The sequence below is a fragment of the Schistocerca serialis genome, chromosome 8 (assembly GCF_023864345.2).
Source record: "Schistocerca serialis cubense isolate TAMUIC-IGC-003099 chromosome 8, iqSchSeri2.2, whole genome shotgun sequence".
Classification (NCBI taxonomy): Eukaryota; Metazoa; Arthropoda; class Insecta; order Orthoptera; family Acrididae; genus Schistocerca; species Schistocerca serialis.
In genome coordinates this window covers 240,711,081-240,732,101 of record NC_064645.1, presented here as the reverse complement: position 1 = coordinate 240,732,101, position 21,021 = coordinate 240,711,081, and the positions used below count along the sequence as shown (strand labels likewise).

The 21,021-nt window shown below is 38.6% G+C and overlaps 1 protein-coding gene across 1 annotated transcript in view; it reads right to left on the bottom strand.

Annotated features, from left to right (window-relative positions):
- Positions 1-18,789, bottom strand: part of LOC126416694 (putative neural-cadherin 2) — a 62,896-nt gene extending 44,107 nt beyond the window's left edge. Inside the window, exons 1-2 of the mRNA XM_050084496.1 lie at positions 18,719-18,789; positions 1,719-1,908 (exon numbers count right to left, since the gene is read on the bottom strand). Of these exons, the coding sequence (XP_049940453.1) occupies positions 1,719-1,908; positions 18,719-18,755 (227 nt within the window). The 5' untranslated portion in view covers positions 18,756-18,789. The remainder of the gene's footprint in view (positions 1-1,718; positions 1,909-18,718) is intronic.
- Positions 18,790-21,021: the final 2,232 nt, after the last annotated feature.

The window sequence follows — 21,021 nt, the reverse complement described above, 5'->3', positions numbered from 1 at the left end:
GTCGCTTAGAGGAAGCCTTCTTGGTTACCCAAGTCTGCCAACCCAAAGTTTGGTACAGATTTATTGATGACATCTTCATGATCTGGACTCACAGTGAAGAAGAACTCCAGAATTTCCTCTCCAACCTCAACTCCTTTGGTTCCATCAGATTTACCTGGTCCTACTCCAAATCCCATGCCACTTTCCTTGACATTGAGCTCCACCTGTCCAATGGCCAACTTCACATGTCCGTCCACATCAAACCCACCAACAAGCAACAGTACCTCCATTATGACAGCTGCCACCCATTCCACATCAAACGGTCCCTTCCCTACAGCCTAGGTCTTCGTGGCAAACGAATCTGCTCCAGTCCGGAATCCCTGAATCATTACACCAACAACCTGACAACAGCTATCGCATCCCGCAACTACCATCCCGACCTGGTACAGAAGCAAATAACCAGAGCCATTTCCTCATCCCCTCAAACCCAGAATCCCCCACAGAAGAACCACAAAAGTGCCCCACTTGTGACAGGATACTTTCCCGGACTGGACCAGACTCTGAATGTGGCTCTCCAGCAGGGATATGACTTCCTCAAATCCTGCCCTGAAATGAGATCCATCCTTCATGAAATCCTCCCCACTCCGCCAAGAGTGTCTTTCCGCCGCCCACCTAACCTTCGCAACCTGTTAGTTCATCCCTATGAAATCCCCAAACCACCTTCCCTACCCTCTGGCTCCTATCCTTGTAACCGCCCCCGATGCAAAACCTGTCCCATGCACCCTCCCACCACCACCTACTCCAGTCCTGTAACCCGGAACGTGTACACGATCAAAGGCAGAGCCACGTGTAAAAGCACCCACGTGATTTACCAACTGACCTGCCTACACTGTGATGCATTCTATGTGGGAATGACCAGCAACAAACTATCAATTCGCATGAATGGACACAGGCAGACAGTGTTTGTTGGTAATGAGGATCACCCTGTGGCTAAACATGCCTTGGTGCACAGCCAGCACATCTTGGCACAGTGTTACACCGTCCGGGTTATCTGGATACTTCCCACCAACACCAACCTATCCGAACTCCGGAGATGGGAACTTGCCCTTCAGTATATCCTCTCTTCTCGTCATCCGCCAGGCCTCAATCTCCGCTAATTTCAAGTTGCCGCCACTCATACCTCACCTGTCTTTCAACAACTTCTTTGCCTCTACACTTCTGCCTCAACTGACATCTCTGCCCAAACTCTTTGTCTTTTAAATATGTCTGCTTGTGTCTGTATGTGTGGATGGATATGTGCGTGAGTGCGAGTGTATACCTGTCCTTTTTTCCCCCTAAGGTAAGTCTTTCCGCTCCCGGGATTGGAATGACTCCTTACCCTCTCCCTTAAAACCAACTTCCTTTCGTCTTCCCCTCTCCTTCCCTCTTTCCTGATGAGGCAACAGTTTGTTGCGAAAGCTTGAATTTTGTGTGTATGTTTGTGTTTGTTTGTGTGTCTATCGACCTGCCAGCGCTTTCGTTCGGTAAGTCACCTCATCTTTGTTTTTTTATATATATATATATTCACACATGTGCTGATCTGAAGTGCAGCATATTAAGAGAGGTAGCCGGCATACCTACAGACGTGCTTTGTTCACTGTGCAGAATATTTTCCTGCACTTTCAGACTCTTCTGGACACTGATGGCCGCCATTATATGTTCACATGACAATGAAATAATTGTAAAAGAAAATCACTTACATGCAATTAGTTTGCTTCAATTTATCGCTACACTTCACTGGTTCTGTACAAATTATGAAGTTGCAACCAGAGGAAAATCCACAACCATGCTCAAGATTAAGAGCCATTGTTACTTGTCCCCACTGTGTCACATTGGATGCTGGAGGCAATGGAAGGGCTCTGCCATCTAATCTCACATCATCTACACAACCTGCCAACAAGAAATAGTTTCAGTAGTTGGTGCTCCAAAGCTTGCAGATACTTGTCAAACCTCATATTTCATAACCCTCAGCTGATTTGAAAATCGTTGTTATGACTCCCAGTTTGAATTGTTACTAATTACCATCAGCCACAAGAATTTTTTCATTTATGTTAACTGTGTGGATATGTACATAGCAGTTTTTCTTACTCTATATAATGCCAAAAGCATAAACTACGCAAGAGAACTGAATACATAAAATTTAAACATTATTCAGAATAACCAATATATCAATAATATAACAATTCATCACAGTGAACTTCTGGTGATCTGTAAGCTGTTGAAATAACATTACTATCAGATGGCAAACAGTGTTGATGTTCCAACACACACACACACACACACACACACACACACACACACACACACACACACAGACAGACAGACAGAGAGAGAGAGAGAGAGAGCGCATGACAAAATTAATTACAGATAACAATCATAAATTACAAGTGACAAATATAGCAATTTGAATTTAATCATTATTACATAATCATTGTTTACAAGGTTATTTTTTGAAATTTAAAAATTCTTTTACAGAGTAAAAACATTTTTCCACCAGAAATGACTTAAGATTATGTTAAAAAAAAAAAAATATGTTGATGTGATTTTAAATCACTGGGTAGGTTGTTATATAGCTGAACTGTTATCTGTGATACACTTTTTTGGTACAGTGCTGTTCTACACTGTGACATGTGGATATTATTTGTGTTCCTTGTGTTGTGACTGTGTATATGCTTATTTTGTTGAAGATGTCCAGTTTGGTTTAAAAGCTACTCATTTGCGAACAGGATACGCTTATATATGTAAAGGCTCGCTAGGCTCATTATTTTCATCTGGATGAAATGTGGTCTACATGTTTCCAGTTTTCTTAGATTGCAGGTAGCCCTGATTGCTCTTTTCAGCATCCTAAAGATCTTTATGCTGGTGGCTGAATTTCTCCAGAAGATTAGCCCATATCGAAGTAGTGCATGGAAGTATGCATAATATGCCTGAATAACTGTTGACTTGCTTGCACTTTTATTTAACACATGCAGAGGATAACAAGCTTTTGAACGTTTTTTCTCAAGTTCTTTTATATGACAGTCCCATTTTAAATTATCTTGTACCCAGAGGCCTAGAACCTTAGTGTCAGTAACTGAGTTCAGTAACGTATTTTCAAGGTATGGTACTGAAACAAAGTTTTGCACATGTGGAGAAGAGTGGAAATTCATGAAGACAGTTTTTTTCTTTATTTATTATTATTTTATTTTTTTGAAACCAGCTACTTCCAATGAGATTTTGTCAGCAGCTGTTATTAATATGCTGGTGTCATCAGCAAATAAGATTAGTTTTCCCAATTTAATAAAGTCATTTATATCATCAATATAAAGTAGGAACAGTAGAGGTCCTAGGACAGAATCTTGCGCACTCCGTACTTTATTGTTGATTTACTGGAGACATGTGTTGTTGTGATAATATTTCCTTGTACTGAAATGTCATCATGCCTTGAAACCACCACTTGCTGCCTGTTTTCTAGGTAAGATCTTATCCACTGATTTGGGATTCCTCGGACACCTTTTTGATCTAATTTGTGAATGAGGAAGTCATGGTCAATTATGTCAAAAGCTTTTGAAAGGTCCAGAAAGATACCAGTATCATCTTTTCTGTCATCCAGTACTTTAAGCACAGCTTCTATGTACTCATACATTGCTGTTGTTGTAGACTTTGATTTACTGAATCCATGATGATTTGCTGAGAGTAATGAATTTTTTGTAATGTAGCTTAGTAGTCTATTGTAGAAAATTTTCTCAAATATTTGGGAGAAAACACTGAGTTGGGATACTGGATGATAATTATTTACATTTTCAGAGGCCCCTTTTTTGAACAGTGGAGTTACTTTAGCTGTTTTTAGGCTATTGGGAAAGGTTCCAGTTGATAAAGAGTTGTTTAATATTAGATGTTTTAATACATTATCAGATGACTTTTTAAAGACGTAGTCTAGCACACCATCCAGTCCACATGAATATTTGATTTTGAGTGACCTTATTATTTGTTTCACCTCTGTTTCCATGACTGTTTGAAGGAACATAGACTTAACACTAGCATTTAAATAATTTGGTAGTCATGTAGGTCCATCGTCATACTGATTTTTGATTAACTGCTTTGGTATATTAGTAAAGTACATATTAAACTTTTCAGCTACCTCTTTTGGATCTGAGTGTCTGTTATTTTCAATTTGAAGAGAGATATTTTGTGAAGTTGACTGTTCTGTACCAGTGTCTGCTCTAATAACCTTCCATACAGCTTTCATTTTATTGTTTGCATTTGAGATGTACTCATCATTTTTTCGTATTTTGGCTTTTTTTATTACCTTGCTGAATATTTGGTTGTATTTTTTCATGTAATTTCTAAATTCTGGAGTAGTATTTCTGTGCTTAATAAGACAGTGAAGAATTTTTTTCTTTCTGATGGAAGTTATAATACCTTTCGTTATCCAACATTTATTTTTTACTATCTTAATCTTCCCTTTTTTCATTGGAAATGCTATATGAAAGTAGTGAAGGTATACATTGTGGAAACTGTCGAACATGCTATTTACTTCAGTTTTACTGAAGACATCGCCCCATGTTTCCCTTGACAGCATAAAATTAAACACTCTAATGTTGTCATTGCTGAAGTCTCTCTGTTCAATCATCTGGTTACAAAGGTATCTGGAATAATGCATTAACTAGATTTATTGCACACTGCAGAATGAAACCACTAACATATTTACTAAAGAGTATTTAAACCTGGGGTTTACCGTGGCCAATTCAAATTCACTGAGGTATGAACAGTGCATGGAGCGGGAATAACATGTAACCTATAGAACTCAAGACCAATTTCACTGACTTTTGATCAAATGGAATTTTTCTTATGAAGATACAAGTTGCATCTGAACAGTCTTGTGAATGGTTGTATATGTCAAAAACCATGCTGGTTAAGATGAGGCACCCACATGTATGCATTGAGAGACATATCAATGAGTAAGCCCTATCATGTAAATCACAGGGGAACAGTGTTGGATGCTACAGCCAAGCTAAGAGATGCCTTCACTTGATGTTTTGATTCAGATCAGAATAACAGCAATGGAGACAAATGGCATGTTAGCACAAGTGTGCAGTGTTGAAGCAATGAGTGAAAAGTGTGTGTCTGTGTAGTTCAAATGCTTTATAGTTGGGAGTAGACCATAGACCAGCACAATTCCAGACAGCACAGAATGAAGGTGATGGATAGTTGTGGATGATGAGCAACTGCCTTTGAGATGGATAGCAGAAGAGCTGAAGGTACGCAAAGACAATGTAAGTATTATTGTTCATGAACATCTGAAAAGAAAGAAGAGTTATGCCCAGACTGTACTGCACGCAATGACAGACAAGAAGAAGCAGACTCATACGGTAACAAATGGAGATTTCATTGACATGTCTGACTGGAATCCATGGGTATGGAAACCATCATTACAGAAGACGAGACTTGGTGCTGGAGACCATGTGACAGTCAATGGCAAAGTGTTCATCATTTTAGCAACCCCCCCCCCCCCCCCAAAAAAAAAAAAAGAAAAGAAAATTGCTGACAAAATCCAAGATTGAGATGATGCTGCTTGCCTTTTTTGATAGCAAGGACTTGGTCCATGATGAATTTCTATCCAATGGTCAAACTGTGAACTCATAAGTTTACAAAGGAATTTTTGAAATGGCTGCTGAACACATCCACTGGGTTCAGTTAGAACTGTACTGGAGTGGACAGTAGAATTTTCTCCACAGTACAGCCTGTCCACACTCTGCGACACACATGCTCAACTATCTTCTGTAACGCAAGATGATTGTTATTTTATTTTTATTTTACATGTCTAGTTCTGTAGGGAATTGAAGAGCAAATCTTCAAGGGCACTGAACATGTCAGTAAATGAAATTACAAAGTAAAAGCAATAACAGATAAAATAAACTGTTTCTGAACCCAAAAAGGACAAGCCATAAGTTTATGTAAATGTAATCAACAATATAACACAAGAATCAGTTTAATTTTTCAAGGAACTCCTCAACAGAATAGAAGAAGTGACCCATGAGGAAAGTCTTCAGTTTTGATTTGAAAGTACACAGCTAAGATCTTTGCATTCTTGTGGTAGTTTATTGAAAATGGATGCAGCAGTATACTGCACACCTCTCTGCCCAAGTGTCAAGGAAGTGTGATTCAGATGAAGATTGGATTTCTGCCTGATATTAACTGAGTGAAAGCTGCTAATTCTTGGGAATAAGTTGATATTGTTAACAAGAAATGACAGTGAAGAATATATATATTGAAAGGCCAATGTCAGAGTACCCAGATTAATGAATAGGGGTAGACAAGAGGTTCATGACCTTACACCACTTATTGCCCGAACCATTCGTTTCTGAGCCAATAATATCCTTTCAGAATGGGAAGAGTTACCACAAAATATAATACCTTACATCATAAGCGAATGAAAATAAGCGAAGTAGCCTATTTTTCTTGTCAAACTATCACTTACTTCAGATACAGTTTGAATAGCAAAAATGGCAGCATTAAGTCTTTGACCAAGATCCTAAATGTGGGCTTACCATGACAGTTTGCTATCTATCTGAACACCTAGAAATTTGAACTGTTCAGTTTCACTAATCATACACCCAGTCTGTGAAATTAAAACGTTTGGTTTTGTTGAATTGTGTGTTAGAAACTGTAAAAACTGAGTCTTGTGATTTAGCGTTAGTTCATTTTCTATGAGCCATGAAATGAACTTACGTCATGAACTGCACTATTTGAAACAGTGCCAATGGTGCACACAACATCCTTTACTACCAAGCTAGTGTCATCAGCAAACACAACTATTTTAGAATCACCTGTAATACTAGATACCATATCATTTATACAAATAATGAACAGGGGTGGCCCCAGCACTGATCTCTGGGGCACTTCCCATTTGACTGTGCCCCACTCAGACCCCTCATCATAACCATTCTCAACAGCGTGGATAATAACATTTTGCTGTTTCTTGTTGAAGTAAGAGGTGGGCTAACTGCGAGCTACTGGCCAAATTCAATGATGGTCCTACTTTGGAGCTATATTTTGTGATCAACACAATTAAATGCCTTAGTTAAATCTAAAAAGATGACTAGCATTTGAAACCATTTGTTATCTATCCAGTACCTCACAGGGAAAATAGAATATAACATTTTCAGTTGTTAAACCACTTTTAAAACCGAAATGTACATTTGATAGCAAATTATGCGAAATAAAATATCAATCCTTACATACACCACCTTTTCAATAACTTTAGCAAACACTGGTGGCATAGAAATAGGTCCAAAATTATCTACATTATCACTTTTTATAAAGCGGCTTTACTACTGGGTACTTTAATCAGTCAGAAAACTGATCATTCTTAGAGGAAAAATTACAAATATGGCTAAGTACAGGGCTAACATGTGCAGCACAGTACTTTAATATCCTGCTAGGCACACCACCATAACCATGAGAGTCCTTGGTCTACAGTGATTAAATTATTGGCTCAATCTCCCCCTTGTCAGTATCACAGAGGAGTATTCAGACATCAGTCTCAGAAAGGCATTTTCCAAGACAGTAGAAACTAAATTCTTATTTAACTCGCCAGCAATGCTCAGAAAATGATTGTTAAATGTGGTACATATATCTGATTTATCAGTAACTGAAATATTTTTACTTCAAACAGACTTTATATTGTTGATCTTGTGCTGCTGGCCAGACACTTCCTCCACAACTGGCCATATGGTGTAAATTTTATCCTGTGAATTAGCTATTCTATTTGCATAGTAATTCTGTCAGAGACAGCAAAGGACTTGGAAGAGCGGTTGAATGGAATGGACAGTGTCTTGAAAGGAGGATATAAGATGAACATCAACCAAAGTAAAACAAGGATAATGGAATGCAGTCAAATTAAATCAGGTGATGCTGAGGAAATTAGATTAGGAAATGACATACTTACAGCAGTAAGTGAGTTTTGCTATTTGGGAAGCAAAATAACTGATGATGGTCGAAGTAGAGAGGATATAAAATGTAGACTGGCAATGGTAAGGAAAGCGTTTCTGAAGAAGAGAAGTTTGTTAACATCGAGTATAGATTTAAGTGTCAGGAAGTCTTTTGTGAAAGTATTTGTACGGAGTGTAGCCATGTATGGAAATGAGAATAGAAGCTTTTGAAATGTGGTGCTAGAGAAGAATGCTGATATGGGTAGATCCCATAACTAATGAGGAGGTAATGAACGGAATTGGGGAAAAGAGGAATTTGTGGCACAACTTGCCTAGAAGAAGGGACTGGTTGGTAGGACATGTTTTGAGGCATCAAGGGATCACCAATTTAGTATTGGAGGGCAGCGTGGAGGGTAAAAATAGTAGGGGGAGGCCAAGAGATGAATACACTAAGCAAATTCAGAAGGATGTATGTTGCAGTAGTTACTTGGAGATGAAGAAGCTTGCACAGGATAGAGTAGCATGGAGAGTTGCATCAAACCAGTCTCTGGACTGAAGACCACAACAACAACAACTAATTGCTAATTGCATACCACATACTCTTTGCCTTCCTAACAACGTTTTTAAGCACCTTACAACACTGTTTTTAATGGACTACTGTAGCTTAATTGTGACTACTTCTAACATTTTGATATAATTTTCACTTTGTTCTACATGATATCCTTATCCCACTAGTCAGCCAACCAGGCTGCCTTTTACTGCTAACACCTTATTTAGCACATTCTGATGGAAAGCAGCTTTCAAAGAGCGTGATAAAAGTGTTAAGGAAACCATTAATTATGTCATCTATGTTCTATGTACAATAAACATCCTGCCAGCCTTGTTCCTTCATGAGGTTTAAAAAACTCTCTATTGCCATTGGATTATGGTAGCTTTCCTACATAGTTTATAATTAAATATAACATTTCTTTGAGTACACATCATTTCAGTGTTAAAATCTGTGCATCATGGCCTGAAAGGCCATTCACCCTTTCACTAGACTGAATAAAAATATTGTCTATGGTTGTGCCACTATTCCTCTGCACCCTGGTTGGAATAAACACAGTCTGCGTCAGATCATATGAATTTAGAAGATCTTCCAAAATCCTTTTTCTTACATAGTCACTACTAATTTAATATTGATATCACCACATATAACTAATTTTTGGACTTCCTATTAAGTGAACCAAGAACCCTCCCTAGCTTGAGCAGAAATGCTCTGAAGTCAGAGTTAGGGGACCTATAAAATAGTTTCACTAAATTCAACTGCACCCGTAGAACATTCAAATACCTGTTCAGTGCACTGCCATGATATGTCTATTGAGTCAAATGGAAAACTGTTATTTCCATACATGGCCACTCCCCCACTCCATGAAGAACTTCTTCAACAACAGCCAGCTGATCTGTATCCTGGTAAAGGAAGCCTCTGACTTGCCAAATTATTTAAGTGGTGCTCCAATAAACCAATAATGTCACATTCAACATCTAGAAGTAGTTCACTAACATTATTTCTAATACCTCTTATATTTTGATGAAATATGCTAATTCCTTCACTACATCTACATCTACATCCATACTCCACAAGCAACCTGACGGTGAGTGGCTGAGGGTACCTTGAGTACCTCTATCTTCTCCCTTCTATTCCAGTCTCGTATTGTTCATGGAAAGGATTGTCGGTATGCCTCTGTGTGGGCTCTAATCTCTCTGATTTTATCCTCATGGTCTCTTCACGAGATATACGTAGGAGGGAGCAATATACTGCTTGGCTCCTCGGTAAAGATAAGTTCTCGAAACTTCAACAAAAGCCCGTACTGAGCTACTGAGCGTCTCTCCTGCACAGTCTTCCACTGGAGTTTATCTATCATCTCTGTAATGCTTTCGTGATTACTAAATGATCCTGAGATCATTTGGACCTTCTCTACCTCATCTATCAACCATATCTGGTACAGATCCCACACTGGTGAGCAGTATTCAAGCAGTGAGCGAACAAGTGTTTTCGGATTGCATTTCCTTAGGATTCTTCCAATGAATCTCAGTGTTGCATCTGCTTCACTGATGATCAACTTTATATGATAATTCCATTTTAAATCACTCCTAATGCCTACTCCCAGATAATTTATGGAATTAACTGCTTCCAGTTGCTGACCTGCTACATTGTAGTTTAATGATAAGGAATCTTTATTTCTATTTATTCGCAGCATATTACACTTGTCTACATTGAGATTCAATTGCCATTCCCTGCACCATGCATCAATTCGCTGCATATCCTCCTGCATTTCAGTACAATTTTCCGTTGTTACAACCTCTCGATATACCACAGCATCATCTGCAAAAAGCCTCAGTGAACTTCCGATGTTATCCACAAGGTCATTTATGTATATTGTGAATCTCCTCTGAAGGTGATTCCTTTATTAGGGAGACTTCCTTTAAGCAGGGATACGTATCAGCTAACTTCAGTCTAAAAAAGATGCAGCTCTAATGCCAACTACTAGAGGAATTTTCCCACGTGTGATCCCTCCACCGCCCACTACACTGTCACCTATAAGCTTTGCCAGCCTCCCTTTCCCATACTTATTGAGGTTCAGGCCATGCCTAGTGAAACTCGATCTACTGATAGACTCAGCTGGCACCACTGCAATGTGAACCATGCCGTCCACCATTGGCACCTTCTCCACGCCCATGTTAACATGCCTAACACCAGCACTAGGATGAGGCCAATCATGACTCTGAAACAGCTGGACAAAGTGCACATTAGTGCCACCATTTTGAGTAGCTATCTTCACCAGGTCAACACCTACATCATACTCCTCGTCCCTATCAATACTATTCCCAGCTCCACCTGATCCTCTTTCATAAAATTCCTCACCACCCTTCTTGTTCAAATGGTTCAAATGGCTCTGAGCACTATGGGACTCAACTGCTGAGGTCATTAGTCCCCTAGAACTTAGAACTAGTTAAACCTAACTAACCTAATGACACCACAAACATCCATGCCCGAGGCAGGATTCGAACCTGCGACCGTAGACCCTTCTTGTTCTCCAGATTTGGCACCAGCAGACTTTTTTTTCTTTCTCCACCTTAAATTAGTCCTGAAAGGCTTATGCTTAGCAGATGTTGTGGATATCCAACAGTATGTGATTAGGTGCCTTGAGTGATTCCACAAGAAGTGTTTTTTGACAGTTTCCAACAGCTTTACAACTGATGGCAGAAGTGTTTTGTAGCTAATGGTAATTACTTTTGAAGGGCAGTGTAAAGGTATTTTGTCTGTAACTCGTTTCCTTCATTTCTGGACACAATTCCCTGAACTTTTCAGACATGTCCTGTATAATGTTCTTAGTAGTTCACAACATGGGAGTTAAGCTTTATAACAAACTCCCTGAAAATATAAAAGCTATCACTGAGGTCAATACATTTGGAAAATCTCTAAAGTCATATTTACAGCATCACTGCTTCTACTCCATTGAAGAATATTTATATTTATGAAATGTGTTATATAAATACTTACGTGTAAAGTGTATTATTGTAAGCTTAAATATGTATGCCTTGAAATTACTTTCAGACTGTATATTTATAACTTGACTTGTCCAATGTCTTATGCATAAGCTGCTATGTAGACAACAGGACCAATAAAATACAATCTACAATCTACAAACATAGTTTCCAAACAGAGTAATCCACAGTAATAGCAGAAGGAACCCTTTATAAGAACTGACAAATCAACTGAATAAATGAACCAATATTATTAGCACTTTTTTTACATGTGTTCAAGGTCTTTGATACTGTCAATCATTCAGTTCTCTTAAATGAACTAAAAACTTATTGTATATAAGAAATGGCACTAAATTCCTCAAATCCTGATCCCTATGACAGAGTACAGTGTGCCATACTATATTACAAAAATGGAGGGTAGACTCTAACAATGACATAAGCAAATAGTAATATTCTCAAGTCTGCTGTCTCACAGGGTTGCATTCTTGGTCAGCTCGTGTTTCTAGTAAATACTAATGATGTAAAAAAGATACAAAACTTAAACTTAGTGATTTACACTGATGATACATTTTTTTACTTGCTGGGACTAAACTGAACAGTTACAAATGCAAAACAACAGAAGGAACAGTAAGTATTATCGTCAATAGACTTACATTAAATGCGGATAAGGCATTATCCTCAAGTTTTTATTAAATTATGATTCACCTAAATGCTAAATGTATTAGTTCATGCTTCAGACATTCTGCCTCAGATCCATACCATCAAACAATTTACACACAAAATAAAGTAGTGCAGGAACATCTGTTGTGCCATCGATTTTCACTGTTCGATGTTGAAGAACTTCAGAATTAAAATCATAATAAATTAATAGCAACAGGAAAATAGGACTGTTTGATTTAGGCAAATACAATAAAAGAAATAAGAACGTGATATAAAAGCAACTAAAACAAGAAGAAATACTTACATTTCACTAAATTACATAGAGAGGCATTAGTTTGTAATGTAGTTTTTTTAAATAGGGACTAATATGGAATTCAATATCTTGGTTCAGTGAAGTATACCATATCAGCACTTTTTGTAATCTAAAGAACTGCATTTTTGGCAGTTTGATATTTCAATGCACTAATTGGTAGCTGGCTAACTTACTTTTCTAATAATCAGCCTTGCAACAAATCTGAAGCAGCCTGCCAAGAATTCCTCTCCTGTGCCAACCTCTTCAACTCAGAATAGACTTGCGCCCAACATCTTCATTTATTTGTTGGAGCTATTCCAATCTGTCTCTTCCTCAACAGTTTTTATCTTGTACAGCTCCCTCTGATACCATAAAAGTTATTCCTTGATGTCTTAACACATGACCCATCTTTGTGTCTCTTCTTTATTTTCAATACTGTCCACACTTTCCTTTCCTTGCTGATTCTGTAGAGAATTCCATTTCTTACATTACCAGTCCACCTACCTTTCAACATCTTTCTATAGTTTCAGCTGTTTGCTTTTCCAGTTTTCCCAAGGCCCAAAACTTGCTTCCATACAATGCTGCGTTCCAAACGTACAATCTTAGAAATTCCTTCATCTAATTAAGAAAAATTTTTGGTATTACTAGAAATTTTTGGCCTGGAATGGCCTCCTTGCCTGTGCTAGTCTGGTTTTATGTCCCCTTTGCTTTGTCTATCAGGTGTTATTTTGCTTCAAAGATGGCAGAATTCTTTCACTTCATGTACTTTGTGGTCCTCGATCCTTAGTCTTATTTCTTCTATTTTCATTATTCTTGTCCTTTTTTTGTTTACTCTGAATCCACAGTGTTTGCTCATTACAATGTTCATTCCAATAATGATCATATCATTGATAGCTTTCATTCTGAATTTTAAACTCACGCTTGAACCTTCCTTTCATTTTTGTCATTTATTCTTTGATTTGTACCTTGACCAATAGGGACAAAAGACTACATCCCTGTCTTACACCCTTTTTAATCTGAGTATCTTATTCATGCTGTTCCATTGTAATTTTTCCCTATTCATTCTTGTACGTGCAGCGTATTACCCACCTTTCCTAATAACTTATACCTATTTTCCTCAGAATTTTGAAAATATGACACAATTTTACATTCTTCAATGCTTTTACTAAGTCAGCCAGTGCTATGAACATGTCATGATTTTTCACAAGTCTTACTTCCATTATCAAGGGCGTCAGAATTGCCTCTCTGGTATCCTTCCTGAAGTCAAACTGATTGTCAGCTAACACAGCCTCAATTTTCTTTTCCATTCTTTTGTATGTTATTCTTGTCAGCTAATTCAATACATGAGCTATTAAGTAGATTGTGCAAAAATTCTTGCACTTATCTGCCCTTACTTTCTTTGGGATTGTGTGGATGATATTTTTTTGAAAGTTATACTAATGGTATGTCTCTGGTCTCATAGATTCTACATACTAACTTGTGCAGTTGTTTGGTTGTCATTTCTCCAATGATTTTAGAAATTCTGATAGGATGTTGTCTATGCCCTGCACCTAATTTGATTGCAAGCCTTCCAAAGCGGAATCCCCTGGATCCCTTACGTTTTCCACATCAGTTCCCATTTGTGCTTTTATCATGCCGTGCCGACAACCCCCCCCCCCCCCCCCCCCTCTCACCTCCTATAGAGGCCTTCAATGTATTAATTTATTGTTTTCCTGCCATAGAGGTCTTGAATGTATTGTTTTCCTCCAGCCACAGATTTCTCTACATTTGACTGTGGAACTGACTTTTCTCAATGCTGGATCTGTCCTTCGGACAACCATTTTTTATTTGATTTCTTCAGTTTTTTCCTGCAGCCATTTCACCTTAGCTTCCCTGAATTCCTATTTGTTTTGTTCCTAAGTGACATTTTGCTATATTCCTGTATTTTCCTAGACAATTTTGTGCTTTTTGCTTTTACTGATCACTTGAAGTACTTCATCTGTTACCCAAGGTTTCTTCACAACTACCTTTGTTGTCTCTATATTTTTCTGCCTAATTTTTGTGATTGCCCTTTTTGAAGACATCCATTTCTCTTCAACTGAACTGCTTGTTGTGGTATTGCTCACAATGTCTACAATGTTAGAGAGCTTCACATGCATCCCATCATTCATCAGTACTTCAGCATCCCAGTTGTTTCCACGTTGATTCTTCCATGATTCTCTTAAACTTCAGATTGAAATCAAACAGTGGAAAATACAGGATGAAATAATGACAATATTATTAAAAGGATAGATTCCTATTCACCATACAGTTGCAGACATTCAAAGAAACCATCTATACATTTGAGCTTTCAGCCAAAAGGCCTTCTTCTAAAGCATAAAACACACATGAATTCACACAAACACAACTCACTCACACATGACCACTGTCTGGCAACTGGGGCTGGACTGTAAGCACTGCACATGATGGGAGAAGCAATCTGTGGATGACGGGGGTAAGGGAGAGACTGTGATGGGGTGGGGAGGGGAGGGATAGCAGGGTAGAGGTGGGGGACGATAAAGTGCTGCTTGTGGGAGCATGGATAGATGTGGTGGGGACAATGTTGGGCTGCTGGGTGCACTTGAGAGTGGAAAAGGAGAGAAGTAGAGGAGAGGAAAAAAGACTAGTGGCTGCTTTGGTGGAATAGACGGCTGTGTAGAGCTGGAGTGGAAGCAGGGAAGGTGTTAGGTGGGTGAAGGACAGTGGTGAATGCTGAGTCCAGGGTGGTTATGGGAACATAGGATATATTGTAGTGGAGTTCCCACCTGCGCATTTCAGTAAAGCTGGTGTTGGTAGGAAGGATGCAGATGGTGCTTGCTGTGAAGCAGTTACCGAAGTGAACCATGTTGCACTAGGTAGCATGTTCAGCAACGGGTGTTTTAGCTGTCTCTTGAGCACAATTGTAGGTGGCCATTCATGCAGACAGGCACCATGTTGGTTGTCATGCCCATGTAGAATACAGCACATTGTATCAGCTAAATTTGTATATCACATGACCGTTTACACAAGTAGCTCTGCTGTCTTTGATGGGATAAGTGCAGCATACGACTGGTGACTGGACTGGAGTAGGTCATGGTGGGAGGATGTAAGGGAAAGGTCATGCATCTAAGTCTATTACAGAGATATGAGCCATGAGGCAAGGAGTTGGGAGCAGGGCTGGAATAAGGATGCACATCAATAGTGTGTGTTTTCAGTGGACAGTGAAATACGAGTGTAGCAGAAATGGGAAGTATAGTGGATAGAATAGTCTTCATTCCAAGGCATGGAGAGAGGTAGTTGAAACCCTGGCACAGGATGTGTTTCAGTTGCTCCAGTCCTGGATGATACTGAGTCACGAGGGGAGTGTGCCTTTTTGGCCAGAGAATGGGAGTGTGGGGGAGAGACAATTTTTTTTTTTTTTTAATTGGAGGAGGGGTCTGTCTGCGGCTCAATGTTTCCTCTATATAGTGAGCAGCAATCTATCCTTTTCATAATAATGTTGTTATTCCACCTTGGACTGTAGTTATTCCTTCCTGGACTCCTGATTGTTTCGTAGGGCTATAAATAGAGACACACCAAATGAAATGAGTTTTGCTGTAGAAGGGCAATGTGTGAAACCTTCAATGATACTGTAACAGAATCTTAAAGAAAGATATCTTACAAAACCCAAAGAGATTCTTGTCAAATGTTAAGGCTGTCAATGGCACCTAAGATAATCTCTAGACACTCATAGATGGCACAACAAGTGAAACTGAGGATAGCAATGCGAAGGCGGACATGATTAACTCTGTTTTCAAATTTGTTGTTCAAAGTAATATCCAGAAATACTGCCTCAGTTTAATTCTCACACCACTGCTAGGATATGTGGTAAATATACTAATGTCAGAAGTATTGAGAAAATGTTGAAATCACTATCACTGAACAAAACTCCCTGTAATTTTGTACACAGTATTTACAACTTAATTAGGGCTTCTATTAATCATCATACAACAAAACAATAAACCACAGTATAAATAGACCATGATCCTACCACTGTCAAATTCTAACACATGGTAGTAGAATTTTCTCTTTCTTACACAAAACTATAACATGGTCTCACAAACAGACAACATTCAAATGTGATTTCTGAGTGAGTAACTCAGTGTGTAGTCTTTACCTATATAACAGATTTCAAAAACTTTTCATATTACAGTCAATACTACAGTCAACCTATAGTCTTTCTTCTGTAAGTGCGCCAGCCACAGTGGCCAAGTGGTTCTGGGCGCTTCAGTCCGGGACCGCGCGACTGCTACAGTCGCAGGTTCGAATCCTGCCTCGGGCATGGATGTGTGTGATGTACTTAGGTTAGTTAGGTTTAAGTAGTTCCAAGTTCTAGGGGACTGATGACCTCAGATGTTAAGTCCCATAGTGATCAGAGCCACTTGAAGCATTTTCTGTAAGTGCTTCTACGGAAAGAGGACACTTTGGCTTAAGGCAATGTGAGGAACAGAGAATGAATACCATTGGCCACACATCTAGAGGTATAATGAGAATGGGAATGTTTACTCATTTCTTGGTCAGTACATGTAACCCATAGATGCGTTCATCTTGTACCAACCAGCAGCAATGGTATACATAACACACTGAAGTAAGAAGGACTTGCAAAAGCAGATTACAGGGAATTTCAAGTTTAAACAGACTCATTACATTATTTATTTCTCAATTGACTCATGGAATGCAACAACATTTCACAATCCTTCGAAACAGCCAATGCTGATAGATCACTTAAAGTTGGCAGCAATCAAAAACAGAGGACGCTCAACACAAACTGGTTCAATTTTTGTAGCTTTCTTTCTGTAATTGTACCCATTATACCATCAGCATTCACGTGTGTCTTCATTTGCTACCGAGCGTGGTGGCGCAGTGGTTAGCACACTGGACTCGCATTCGGGAGGACGACGGTTCAATCCCGTCTCCGGCCATCCTGATTTAGGTTTTCCGTGATTTCCCTAAATTGCTTCAGGCAAATGCCGGGATGGTTCCTTTGAAAGGGCACGGCCGATTTCCTTCCCCATCCTTCCCTCACCCGAGCTTGCGCTCCGTCTCTAATGACCTCGTTGTCGACGGGACGTTAAACACTAAGCTCCTCCTCCTCCTCCTCCTTCATTTGCTTCTAAAGAGAATCAGTTCTCATCATATGTTCTCGCAGTGAAAATGAAGACATAAAAACTCCAAGAAGCAAGAAGATTAACTACTCTCGTGTTTATTTGAAGAAATGGGAGGAACAATATTCTAGGTTGAAGTCCGTGGCCTCCAGTGTTAACTAAGCTTACAGTGTACTGTTTTATTTCTCTCCGTTTGTGGAGTTACCTCAAATTATGATACTGAACATATAAAAGGTTAAAAGCTAGCAAAGTATGCTAGTTTTTTATTTATACCTTCATTGTCACCCACTCCAAGAAAATATGCTGTAGGTGTGTGGTTGAAATGTATTGTGACTAAATCTCTCCTAAAACCTCCCTTAAAATGTAGATCAGTAACTGGTGATCTCCCTTAAAGCCAAAAAAAAAAAAAAAAAAAAATGTGGTCACCCTGTTATGACATAAATGTAAAAATCTATAAATCTAGCAAAATCTGAGGCACTAATCTCTTACTGGTAATTTTCAAAGTGCTTCACAACACTGGAGAAGTAATGATAATCAGGTTGTCAGTGTTTAATGACTGCAAGAATATTTGTCCTACCGCATAAATGTGATTGCTTATAGTAACTTGTTGAACATATGACATGGGATGTAAAGAAGCCTCTAAACTTGATAAATAAAGATTAATATGGATTATGTGGTCTAGTTTAACCCAAACTGAGAGGTGTAGTATTTTGTTATGATCAATTTAGTACACTCTGAATCAATGATTGAAAGACTTTTTTTTCTTTTTTAGTATTTTTTTAAACAAGTTATTTTATAAAAACTGACTTATTAGTCATTTTAAATAACTCTGTGTTGTACTTCTCAAAATATAGTTTGCACCCTCTGCACTGTGCATTAGTTATATCAATGGCACTAAAAAAGTAAAAATGTAAATTTAGAATGTGAAGTAAATATCATCATCTAATTGCAGAGTACATACATATAGGTATGTGCACATTACAGATAACTACAGTTGCAGTTTCTTAATTATTTGTACTTAACAGTTTTTCCATATTGTGTTGTCTTTTGGGGTCATAAGTCTTCTGGCTGATTTGGCCAACTATGATTTCATCCCTTGTATCAATTTCGATTGATTATGAGTATAGTATATAGAATGTGATAGTGAAGGTTTATTCAACACTCACCATTCTTAAAATCAGCATAAATTTCTAAAGTGTCCATGCCTGTGTATTCAGCTTTCCCACCAGCATGGATTCCTTCCTGTTTATCAATTACCAACCACTGATGCCCTTCAAATACTGATGTTTGATTATACCGTGTGAATTCACCATCATCAAGCTGCAGAGTTGATAATGACCCATATCGTGAAACCTGAAAATTTCATTAAAAGGTGCAGTTTAACTCATCAAGCAATAAAAAGAACTTTTCCCAACATTTTCGTCTTGAGCCTTAAACTTACCTTAACAGTATGCCAGTTTCCATCATCAACAGTTACATAACACAAACAGGTGTATCTCTCTTCTATGTTTTTACTGTTTAAATTATATTTGAAATATACATTTCTTTGCTTTATCTGAAACAGATACAAATCTAATTTGAACATAATAACTTGCATATTCCTGTTGATGAGGTCACAAATAAAAATCTGTAGCAAGAGGAAAGAAAAACATGAGTTTAATACTAGAACTTAGGTCCAAATATTCATTTATGATTTTTAAAGTGCTTCTTCTGTTTGTTATAAAACAAAAATAGCTATTTCCTTTACAAGATTTTTAATATAGTTTAATAGTTTGGTATTATGGACACTATTAAATCCAAGGATGGTTGACTCAGGATGGTGTGCAGGACATTGGATACAAACTACCACTTCCTCAGTGGCCGTTGTTATGGCATAAAGTTGGTGCCATCATGCCAGTCAGGAATGACGGAGAAGAGAAGGCTGTGACAAGAGGTCAGCCATTTGCACGCTGACTGATCTTCCTCCAGGACGACAATGCGACAGCAGTGGCCTTTAAGCTTCAACATTAACCACTTAGTTAGCCAATGCATTGCAGCCTCTTCATTAGCAATCTCTATGTACCTCAGTTAGAGATCAGCAGCCATTGCAGTTACGTTGACGTAAGTATTTGTATTTGTCTTGTTGTAATAAAACTCATTAATATGAGTTGTTTGATTGTTTGTCTAGTGAACCAAGTATGCAGGATTCCTGGACACAAAAACATGGTGATGAGATGTATGAATAACATGATGCCGATGACATAGGAGCAACGCCATAGTGACAGCCTGTTAATGCTTCGAACCCAGAGCCACCAGTTGCTACAGATTGTCTCTGTTTTATTTTGTAGTGGGCTTTTGTGTTTTTCTGGGGCCTTAACTCTATCTTGTCTTTTCTTTGCAGGAGCATGTTTACATGTTTTACCAGTGTCTCTTCTAGTGTTTTTCCTTATCAGTGTCTTCAGGTTGGCGTTGCAGAAATTTTCTTTGCTTGTGTGCTTATTTTTATTGCTTCCATTGTCTATTTATTGCATTTGCCTACTTCAAAATGAGCAACCCATCTATCCCACCCCCTGCTCAGGTGTCTCAGCTACAAGCTATAGATGCAACACAGCTAACAGAGGTGTTTGAGTTTCAGATGCTTCAGATTGCAACCCTTCTAAACATGGTACTGCAGTTGCTGGCCAACCAAGCAGTGAATGCAACACGAACACCCAACCAACATGCAACAACTGTAGCACCAAGTGACATATTGCCTTTTTACCAGTTTAACAAAAAAGAAGAGGAATGGTTCGAGTGGCTGCAACAATATGAAGCCCGCATCATTGCTCACAAACTATCAGGTACAGTGAAACTACATTACTTTTTGTCAATGGTAGGAAGTGCAGAAGTGCAGCCTTTCACCTCATTCAGAAATTGTTCCCTAATTCCACTCTGAGTGGACTTTCCTATGATCAGGTTGTAGGTTCTCTAACTAAGTATTACATCCAACGAGTGAGATGTGGTGGCAGCTAAGTACCAATTTTTATGTGGCAAGAAAAGTCAGAACAAACTTATCTTGAGTGGGTAACAGATTTGCAGCATATGACAAAGAAATGCAAATTCAAATGTGCTTATGGTGCTTTATATTCAGATGTTATGTTGTGTGATGTGGGCTTGTACAATAAAACTAATGTCAAACTTAGAGAACAGATTTTGAACAGTCAGATCGATTATTTCATCATGTAGTGCAAATTCTAGATCGGTATGATTCGGGTGCCACAATGGCCAATAAATTTGAGTAGCCACCAATTTGTCGGGTTGAGTCATCCCTTGCTAGCAACTGGCCCAGTGGGCAGCAACAGCACGCGTGTGTCAAGCCATGTAAACAGTTCTCTAAACAGGTGGTTACATCAGTGAACAGAATAAGTCATGCCCTTAGTGCTATTCATGGCACAAACACCAAGATTGCCCATCCAGACAAGCACAGTGTTCCGTTTATGGCAAGAAAGGT